Genomic DNA, 10,683 nt, shown 5'->3' on the forward strand with positions numbered 1-10,683 from the left:
TTGATGGTCCTGAAATTACCATTTACGGCAAATTTGTAGTACGTTTCTAGGACATTTTTGGCTTATCTCAAGTAAAAATCTTCTAGCTCATAAAATGGCTTCAAAATCCATCAGAAATGGCAATTTCAGGACCATCAAAAGTTTTCCTTGCCCGTACCTTTCCTCATTGCAAACATGAGGCGGAAATGATCTCCACGTATGTTCTTTCAGATGTCCTGAAATGCGCCACAGAGTCTCCTGAAACATGAACTCTTTGCCATACCGAAATGTAGCCATATTGAGTCATTTCAGGTTCATTTCAGGCTACACAAAATTTATCATTTTCTTGCACCGCAAATGGCTACGAAAGTGGTAGCAAATCTATCATTTTGGGACACCAGAAAGCTCCGGTTAAGTCTCCGAAAATGAAACATTTTTGATGGCTTGACCGGGACATTTCAGGTGATCTGAAATCAGCTCATGCCTGTAGTGGAACAAGTTCCTGTGAGAGCTATTCCAGAAGGTCGGCCGCTTTGTCTGTCAATGTCGCTGCAAATATTCAATTTGTCTTGTAGCACAACGTGGAGTGCAGTGAGCCGCGGGCGGACGCGCGTCTGTTGGGTAAGCTGGACAGTGAGCTCATCGAGCCTCTCTGGATCTCCCCCACTCTCGTCGGTAAGCACTCACCAGCATATAAGCTCCTAGTGCACTATCAATAACTAGACAGTTGGTCGTTTACGGTGATGCCGCCGCTCTCCAAGCTCCGCCAGTCGCGGCTTGGTCTTGGTGAGCGTTTCGAAGGCTTCAAGTACGGGAAGGAGATCTGGGATACTTATACGGAGTTGAAGGATCTGTTCGAGCAATAGCTGCATGGTTATGTGCAGACCGTCGCATTGGAAAGTGTACGTCATATAAAGCATCTCATAATCTCTGAATAATCTAATCCATTCTGTTGTTAGGTTCCTTACGTGACTCCTTAGTTCGCGGCTACTATACAAGGCCTAAGTCAAGCTCTATATCGAGAAAGGCCAAGTGGCTCAGCGGGTTTTCGCACTGAGGTCTGGGTCAGTGTAGCCGACACTGCACGAAACTGCCACGAAACACGTAACTAGACTCGGATAAACACGTCCCATGGCTCCAAGATATCCGCCGTTGTTCAGACGCTGCAAGAATATCAACAGCTGGATTAATTCATTCTGGTGAGCGCACTTGCGAATTCGTGCAAGTCTGTCGCTGATATCAAGAACGCTCAATTGCAGCAGGCTGGCCGTCCGGTGATCTCGACATCTGTATGCCGTGTCAGCTCCGTCGAACGACATACTCAATGATGGGTGATCGATAGCCAGCTGCCAGCGAGATACGTCCGCTGGGGGTAGTACGCGTGAGACTACCTACGTAGGAATAGATCTGAATATGAATATTCATAGGCCGTCGGTTGCGTCACGATTCTGATCCTCAATGTTCGAAAGCTACCGAGGATGAGTGCAAAGCGGGGCATCGCATTTACGCGGACAAGATCAATACCCAGTATAATATTCTTGCCACGCGCAATGTGGCGCTTCGCCGTGGGCACTGCCTACCTATCACTACGCGGTTCTAGGATCGGGGCGTGAGGTCCTCGCGGTGCTCGCCTCTCCTCCCTTCCTCATTGTACCGCATATCCAACAGCAATCTTTCACTCTGATCATGTCTACTCCAAACACACAGCCTGGACCCGGAGATCAGGACGCTTCAGCCAGCTCTCTGCGCTTCCAGAAGCTCTGAGAGGACGCTATCAAGAAGTATAACAATATTACAGGCTCGGACCTCCGTCGCTCCACCCTCTTCGATAAAATGCTTGGTGCGAAATCTGTCGAGGAAGTCGTTGGCATTCTTGAAGAACACAAGAAAGGCTTCAAGGTGTTTCGCGCCCATGGCGAGAACGCCCGTGCTGTTGTGGCACCGATCGTCACCCCCACGAAACTGTTCATCGATGCTGTTGGCGAGATAGCTGCAGCTTCGGTGCGTGCTCGTCGTATGCTAACTGTCCACCTCTCACCTATGAACAGAGTATCGTGCCCGGCAGCAAGGCAATTTTTGCGGCATTCGGTGTCCTTCTAGGGGTACGTCTATCATTTACTCCTTAGCCCTGTCAATTTTCTTTTCCAAGCTAACGGTCATCAAGGCAGCTGAGAAGGTGAGCAAACGCCTCGATGCGCTCGAGGGACTTCTGTCGAGGCTCGGAGGGGTCCTTAGTCGGCTTCGCAATCACCTGCGATCACACTCGAAGCTTAGCGTCGAGCTGGAAAACATCTTCGTTAGCGCGCTCGTCCAGCTGCTTAACGTGCTCGCCATCTGCACGCAATACGTCAGAAAGCGGACATCATGGCGTAGTGCAATCTTGAAGCGCATGAGTAGGGAATATTCATCATATTAGAACTGCGATAGGTCTCGTTCCTAACCCTCGTGACAGGGGACTACGGCCGAGCCCTCCTTGGGGACAAGAATGTCAAAGAGGCCCTCGAGAAGCTGGACGACCTCACGAGAGAGGAGATTTTGGCCAACACGGCTCAGATGCTTGACATGGCGCAAGGAATAGCCGCCCAGGTCGATGTGGTTGGCGGCGGCGTTGTGGAAATAAAGGACAATGTAAAGGCTGGTGTGTCATCCCTGCATCATAATGCATCTTCGTATATTCTCATCCTGTGTAATTCTAGTGAGCAATGATGTGGCGGATCTGCGAGTCATTGCAGTCGAATCTCATAATCTGCGTCGTAAGGACAGCTTCTCTAAATATCAGTGGTAGACTTAACTAGATCTTCAGTTGACAAGGACATCCGTGATTGGCTAGCTCCCCCTGACCCGGGTCGGAATCACGAAGAACGACGAACTTCGCATCTGGACGGCACATGCACATGGTTCTTCGATAGCAAGTTTGAGGAATGGAAGGATAGTAAGAATGGTGTGTACTGGATCTATGGCAATCGTGAGTCTTCTTGCTATCACCTGTGGAAGGCATGCAATATTAATGACTCTGCATTAATGCTGCAGCTGGAACAGGAAAAAGTGTTCTTTCGTGTGTACACCTTGATTACAGTAACACCCTCTCAGTGCTGATGATGTGCCATGGTAACCATAGCTCGTCCATCATTGAGCATGTCTTGTCTATCCCTGGCCTACATGTGGCCTACTTCTACTTTGACTATCGTCGCACTGAGATGCAGACCGGCATCTGGAAAAACGCGAAGTGGAATGTGGCAAATAGACCAGCCCATACCACTCGGACCTCTGGACACAACCCCCTGAGCTGGACCATCCAGACCAACCACTGCAGATGCCGTACCAGTATATACTGTGTTGGACTAAACATAGCACTACTAATGTCATCTGTACTTGCTTGCATATGGTATGTGCATGTCTAGGCCATGCTGTACCGCAACATATCTGGACAACACAGCAGAAACCACATCCACTTTCCCAATTAGGTAATAAATTCACACAGCAGCCACTGTAGTTGTTTGCGCTGGGATAGCCAAAAAATTGCATCGATTACAGTGATATGAACAAGGTACAAGTAAAGGTCTAACAGGCCACAATATTACTGATCATGTGAGAGTATCAATGTACACCTACCTAGCAACAGCGGCGTACATCTCCATGCACTTGGCTCTTTGCAAGAGCTAGCAGACCTGTCAAAATCTGCAATGAGATGGTCAGTCAGATACTGGTATAAGGGCAGGCAGTGGAGGAACAGATCATGATACATGAACCAAGAAGTGACGCGGCTCGATCCATGATGATGTAGCCGCGCCGAGATCAATATGGATGGGGAATATGAAAGGCTGTCAGCATGGTGGCCGCGGAGCTGAGACTCACTGGCTTCAATGTGGGTCTCCCATTTAAACACAGATAAGTTTGAGCCCATCTGTGTCTTGTGCTGTCTACTCATGGGACCGAATCATGTTGCACCTAGGGAATCGGTCAGTCCAACCTGACAACTGAGCCGTACTGCCACGTACCTCAAACGTTGCCAACAATATGGTTATCACAACCGGCCTCCCACTAACCTTCGAGATCTTTGAGTCTGCGCGGGCTGCGGAGCCGGGGTTGCTTGCAACGTGGTGGACTCGGACAACGCTGGGCCACCCGACAAGCCTGCGCTGTCACGGTGAGTTGATATCTTGGTCACATTAAGTGACTGGTCACAGTGATGCCAAGAGGTGCGTGATGTTCAGCGGCTGCGACGAGCAGTGCTTCGAAGACCCCGCCAGCAGTCGCTGCTGGCTGGGAAGAGTCAGACGGGATTGAAACAGTCGAGCACAGTGGGTGCAGTGAGCAAGAAATGGTAGCTCTGCATCTTGTCCACCTCCTGACTCCACCGTTTAGTGCGTGTTGGATGTTTGATGGTCTCGGAGAGAGAGTAGATATAAGAGCATGAGAGACGAGATGGCCAACACACGGTGGACTAAAAGGACGTGCGCCAGTGGTTTAGTGCAGGCAATTCTGCACTTGCTCGCTGCATGCATAGCAACTGGACTGACACAGTTCAAGCCTTTTATTCTTGCTGCGAATATCACCAGCAGTCTTGTACTCTATGTTAGCTAAATTTTAAGGGGCACAGAAACAAGCTGCCCATACTATACAAAGCATTTCTGTCCGTGTGACGCTGCTACTGGTCTCGTGCGTCTATACTATTGTCTAGCTGGTCTGAATGGTACAGACCAAGATAGACATTGCACCCTGGTATGTGCTCATCTGTATTTTGTCCCCTGATACAAACCAGTCTATTTGGTCCCAGATGGCACAGGTTGCTGGCAGGTGGGTCTAGCAAAATGTCTTTTTCCAGATGCGTGACTGGCCTACTGGCATCTCTGATCTACCAACTTGCCATTTGTGCAAAGCAGTGCCACCAAGTTCTGCAGCATTTCTGCATGGAGAACAGGGCAGCTGAAGCCAACCAGGGAGCTTCTCCTTAGCTGCCTAGAACAGGTCCTCCAGGCTTCTGCTGGGACAGTCATCATCATTGATGCTCTTGATGAGTGTCCACGCTCTATTCGACAAGATGAACTGTTTCCCTCCCTCCAGAGAATCATATCAAAGAACATTGGAGGGCTACGTATTCTCCTGACAAGTCGGCCTGAGCCTGACATTCAAGCAGCCATGGATAGATATCCTGCTCATCAGCTCAGGCTCCATGATGCCGACGCACACACTCGTGACTTGGTCACCTATGTATCCCATGGCCTTGCCAAGGACGACTACTCAAGCTGGCCACTTAACATCAAGGAGCTTGCTCAGAAAGAACTTGTGTCAAATGCAAGTGGCATGTATGTCAACTCAGAGTCTCATTTTTTTGAATTTATTCATTCTGATTGCATGTAAGGTTCCTGTGGGTCAACCTGCAGCTTGATATGCTACGCAGCTGTCCTCCTGGAGATGTTCAAAAGGCTCTAACTGAGCTTCCCAAGACAATCTATTAAATATATGAGCGTATCCTTCAGAGCCTTGACTTTGAGTCAGGTGAAAGTGTCACAAAGCGAAGACAGCAAATGTTCCAGTGCATTGCAATTGCTAAGAGGCCACTTTCCCCTTCTGAGCTTGTTGAACTCCTTGCAGTCAACTTTCCAGCTACTGGAGACTCAGGCCCACAACTCAACCCTGACTTTCATGTCAAAGATCCAGAACGCTTCATAGGCGTCATGTGTTCCAGCTTTGTGGAGATTACTGATAGCCATGAAAACACAGCTGGGCATTGTCGTCTTGTCCAATTTGTGCATATCTCTGCACGAGACTTCCTCATCACCAGCCAACTACCGCCTTCTCTTACCTTGTATCACATTGATGAACCATCGGCACACATCACTCTGGCAAAGATCTGCCTCGTAACCCTTCTTTCCCCTCTACCACTCCCAAGTCTTCCCTTTTCCAACTATGCAGTGCAATACTGGCAAGACCACGTGTTTCCTGGTAAAGGTGCTGAGGCCATTAATAGTCTACTGTCCCGATTTCTCCACCCAACCATTTCTCATTCCTTTTCAAGGTGGCAGAAGGCACGGCCAGGATATCAGAATGGAAAACAATCTCTGCTGTATTGGGCGGCCTATCTGGGGCTTGAACACCATGTTCGGGCCTTGCTCAAGGTCGATGGAATAGCTATCAATGCATTGGGAGGTCGGTGTGGGACGGCTCTGTCTGCTGCCGCACACCGAGGTCATGAGGATGTTGTCTTATCACTTCTTGGGGAAGGTGCAGATCACAACATTCCTAACAAACATGGATTCACTGCGCTGCACTACACCATGGAATTTGGCCATGTCAACATTGCTCATGTGCTTGTCAAGCATGGCGCAGCTGTCAATGCGCAGGAGGAGGGCGGATGGACGCCGCTACATCTTGTGGTGCAGCATGACTATGTCGACGCCACGCGCGCCCTTCTCGGGCATGGGGCAGCTGTCGACGCACAGGAGAAGGACGGGTGGACGCCGCTACATCTTGTTGCACAATTCGGCCACGTCGACATTGCGCACACCCTTCTTGACCACGGCGCGGCCATCGATGTGCAGGAGAAGGACGAGTGGACGCCGCTACACGTTGTTGCACAGCATGGCCACGTCGACATCGCGCACGCCCTTCTCGACCACGGCGCAGCTGTCGATGCGCAGAGCAAGAAAGAGTGGACGCCGCTACACGTTGTTGCACAGCATGGCCACGTCGACATTGCGCGCGCACTCCTCGACCACGGCGCAGCTGTCGACGCGCAGGAGAAGGACGGATGGACGCCGCTACACCTTGTTGCACGGTATGGTCATGTCGACATCGCCCGCGCCCTTCTCGAACGCGGCGCAGCTGTCGATGCGCAGAGCAAGAACGAGTGGACGCCGCTACACCTTGTTGCACAGTATGGCCACGTCGATATTGCGCGCGCCCTTCTCGATCGCGGTGCAACTGTCGATGCGCAGCACAAGGACGGATGGACGCCGTTACATATTGTTGCACAGTATGGCCATGTCGCCATTGCTCACGCCCTTCTCGAACGCGGCGCAGCTGTCAGCGTGCAGGAGAAGGACCTATGGACACCGCTACACCTTGTTGCACGATATGGTCACGTCGACATCGCCCGCGCCCTTCTCAAACGCGGCGCAGCTATCGATGCGCAGGATAAGGACGAGTCGACGCCGCTACACATCGTTGCACAATATGGCCATGTTGACATCGCGCGCGCCCTTCTCGACCACGGTGCAGCTGTCAACGCGCTGGACAGGGAGGGATCGACCTCACTGCTCTGCGCAGCCTAGGAGGGGCACATCGACGCTACCCGCGTTCTCCTCAACAACGGCGCAGACGTCACGGTCGCGGACGCCGACGGATTGCGTGCACTGGACTACGCGAAGGCGGAGAAGCACGATGGGGTCGTAAGCCTGCTACTCGAGCGCGGCGCCGGCATCGATGCAGAGAACCCGCCGCGTGGCGAACCCGCGGCTTAAGACATGCATAGACACCGTGGATCGGGCGGGCTATGCACCTGCCGTATGGTCTTCAACACGTACATGGTGGACCGGCGAATCGGAGTAGGTTGCGGTGTTGTGGGAAGGGACTGGCGGAGGGTACGGAAGGGTGAGCTGAGGTTACATCTGGTACACAAGGTCAGAGACTCTGAAGCGGTGATGCGAGAGACGAGCGACAGGGATATTTTGAAGGACAATACCTAAATCTGGATGTATGTATGTTCGGCGGATATCTCACACGTTCTCAGCACAGAATGCTTTGAAAGATCATGTGCACATCTTATCTGCGAAATGGAATATTTACACTTGGGCACCCGTAGCCGTACACTCTACCACACTCGGCCCCTTCAAGCTCTCGCAGCGCATCTGGCCAGGTTGTTGAGACAGCGCATGTCCTCGCAAGGATTCGCTTGGTAACCCATCTCCTTCATGCTGTCTCCCTACGCCATCTTCGACATCGTCTCGTGAGTGAGCATTTCTGCGCCGATGCCGAGCTGCCTCATGGGAGACGGCCTGAGCGTGTACGGGGAGTACAAGCGGGCGAGAAGGGATTAGCTGCGCACGAGAAGGTCGCAGCGATGGAAGGCAACGACTTCTGCCAGTGACCGGTCGGTGGGCTTCACGACGTGCTTGGGAGTTCACGATGTCCTTGCGTTGGAGCTTGCGAGTGTGCGCGACGGCAGGGACGCCAGGAGAAGCCAAGGAGTGCTTTGATTGGGATTCCTTCCTGCCACCAGTCCCGGCAGGACACCTTAGCGTTGGCATTCAGCGATGGAGAGGAGTACCCTAGGCTAGAGAGAGTCGATGAGTGAGGCTGGCGGAAGATCATATCGACTGCGCACCTTATCGAGATTCCAGACCTACGCTACGTATCCGAATGCATGCAGTGCGCGCCGGACTCTGGGTTGCCAACGACATGGCCGACGATGGCCTATTCGAGGTGGTTGAGGGTATGTTGAACTTGCTGTGGGCATGGTTATTGCAGAGCACAAGGGAAACGGCGACGTGAGATGGCTCACCAGTAGGATATTCAGTCGGAAGGTTGACATGTCTGCAGATGCGAGGGAGTGCTAAGAAGGATCTCGGGTAGCTGAGGAAATGGCGAGCAGGAGGAGGGAGTTGTAGCGCCGCGCGCGTACAAATAAATACCTCCGTTATCTCGACGCTGAGGACGCGGCCATACGCTCGTGCATTAGTGTTCCCTGCAAAACTCTTAGGTTTCTTCCCTACTAGTTGATGACTAAGTAAGTAACTAGTTACTTACGTGGAAGTTATTACGGGCAGTTACTTCCCGAGTAAGTAACATGTCGGCGCTTACATGGTCCAAATACAACTCAAAATACTACCTGGTAACAAACAGTCTATGCCTTCGCTGAGACCTACTCGTGGCAGCTTATAAGATTCTTATCGACAAGTCTAAAGAGTCTTATATGATAATACTGTCTAAAACACCTCATCTGGCAGCCCACAGAAGTCGAAGATTCCAGCCTGAGAGCTTGTTGAGCAAGCAGGTAGCTTCCTCATGGCAGTGATGAAGAAGGAGTACACAGCTCGCAACCGCACAATCGCTGGTTTGGCGCAGACGTCGCAATCCCGGCGCGGCTTGAGGAGCAGGTCCTGAGGTTTGTAAAGAGCAGGTATCCATTTGACCACGAGGTTGATTAGCCATCTGCGCGACCGAATGGTGCCAACCCTGGTGCGAATGACCCAGGTGCGGTCATGGGTGAGATATAAGCCCTCGGTAAGTCTACCTTCCCTTTCTTTCAAGGCCCACTCATGATAGGAACCGAGGCCCGTCTCGCACCCAACAGTGAACTTCCGACATGAAGGCGTCCCTGGGCGCAGCTGTCCACGTCGGCGCAAGGCGGAAACACCCGTCTACAGATGAGCCGGAGACCAGCGCTTCGGAGACGGAGAGCGAGAGCGAGAGTGAGAGCGAGAGTGAATTCTTTTCTGAAGAGGAGGAATATACCAGCACCAAGGGTGAAGGTAAATCAGACGTGGGCAAGTTTCTTGCGCAGTGAGTTGTCGACCTCAAGAAGCCAACCGTCGCTCTTCATGACATATTGTCAACCACCGCTACTCCCGCAGCATTTGTCTCATTTCTAAAGTTCCGCAGTGTACTAATGCATCTGCGCCGCATCTGCTAAAGGATTTGGACTGAACAATGTAGATTATTGCTGGAAATTCGTGCATTTCTCATGTCATTAGAATGTGGGCGCTTAAATAAGGCAGAAACGTTACTGACATGGAACTAACGGGCAGTAACTAACTGTGAGAATCTTCCCTACGTTACTAACCGAGAAGAAACCCCGAGGGTAGTTTTGCAGGGAACACTAGCACTGCAGGCTGTCTCGAGATGGTCGTCGCTTCATTTTTCCTGGTAAGCGAGGAAGGTCCATATCGGACTCAAGTACCGAGGCCGCAAGCCCTGTGGTATCAGAGGAAGGTACGCAAGATGCGGTCTATGAGGATGTACGGTCGAGGATGTATATCGCCTCCATCCCATGCTCGGGTACTGCCGCCGGATGTGCCGCTTCATCCTCGGGGTCTGCGTCCGAGGACTCCTCGGTCGAGGTATTGGTCAAGTTCACCAAGCGCTACAACGCCAAGGCCCACCGCATACTGGATGAAGAGGGTTTTGCGCCACGTCTGTACTCGTGCTCGCGAGTATATGGGGATGTGTACATGGTCGTGATGGAGTACCTCGCCGGCGAGGCAATATTCGACCTCCAGGAGGCGGGTAAATCTCTCCCGCAGTCGCTCTACACGGACGTCGACACAGCGATCGGAAAGCTGCATGAGGCGGACATTGTGTTTGGCGACCTCTGTCTACCGAACATCATGTGTGTCCCTGAGTCGGGTGGGCCGTCAGGATCCCCGGGTGGTCTGCGGGCGAAGCTTGTGGACTTCGACTGGGCGGGCACCGACGGCGAGGACACTTACCCGGTGACACTGAATGACAAGCTACCTGACTGGGTGGGATGGAACGGGGGGAGGTGATACGGAAGGAGTACGACATTGGGCTACTGGAAATGGTGCGAATGGTGTGTGTGAGACCGCTTGATGTGTATGCAAACGATATTAGCTTCGCTCAGCTCGGAGTTCAGTAACTGATTCGTCGTTCGCATCCGGACTGTTGTATTGATCACCCTCAGCAAAATCTCCGTCTGCCCGAAGCGACCGGGGACTATCGGAGTCTATCGAAAATTGGCTGATC

At 52.0% G+C, this 10,683-nt stretch overlaps 3 protein-coding genes across 3 annotated transcripts; all 3 read left to right on the top strand.

The window, feature by feature from the left end:
- Positions 1 to 554: 554 nt before the first annotated feature.
- Positions 555 to 845, top strand: PHACADRAFT_107097 (uncharacterized protein; the record flags this gene model as incomplete). Its single annotated transcript, XM_007402115.1, has 2 exons — positions 555 to 654; positions 703 to 845. Coding segments are annotated over 2 exons (243 nt in total), but the record flags the coding sequence as incomplete, so codon positions are not given.
- Positions 846 to 1,812: 967 nt separating this feature from the next.
- On the top strand, positions 1,813 to 5,438 carry PHACADRAFT_201834 (uncharacterized protein; the record flags this gene model as incomplete). The annotated part of the gene is made up of 8 exons (XM_007402116.1): positions 1,813 to 1,980; positions 2,028 to 2,081; positions 2,144 to 2,372; positions 2,432 to 2,617; positions 2,676 to 2,732; positions 2,783 to 2,944; positions 5,117 to 5,285; positions 5,342 to 5,438. The coding sequence occupies 8 exons, from the start codon at positions 1,813 to 1,815 to the stop codon at positions 5,436 to 5,438; spliced, it is 1,122 nt and encodes a 373-aa protein (XP_007402178.1).
- Positions 5,439 to 9,840: 4,402 nt separating this feature from the next.
- On the top strand, positions 9,841 to 10,599 carry PHACADRAFT_265715 (uncharacterized protein). Its single transcript, XM_007402117.1, has 2 exons — positions 9,841 to 10,442; positions 10,463 to 10,599. The coding sequence occupies exons 1-2, from the start codon at positions 9,951 to 9,953 to the stop codon at positions 10,574 to 10,576; spliced, it is 606 nt and encodes a 201-aa protein (XP_007402179.1). The 5' UTR covers positions 9,841 to 9,950; the 3' UTR covers positions 10,577 to 10,599.
- The last annotated feature ends 84 nt before the right edge of the window (positions 10,600 to 10,683 follow it).

This window comes from Phanerochaete carnosa, assembly GCF_000300595.1.
Source record: "Phanerochaete carnosa HHB-10118-sp unplaced genomic scaffold PHACAscaffold_27, whole genome shotgun sequence".
NCBI lineage: Eukaryota > Fungi > Basidiomycota > Agaricomycetes > Polyporales > Phanerochaetaceae > Phanerochaete > Phanerochaete carnosa.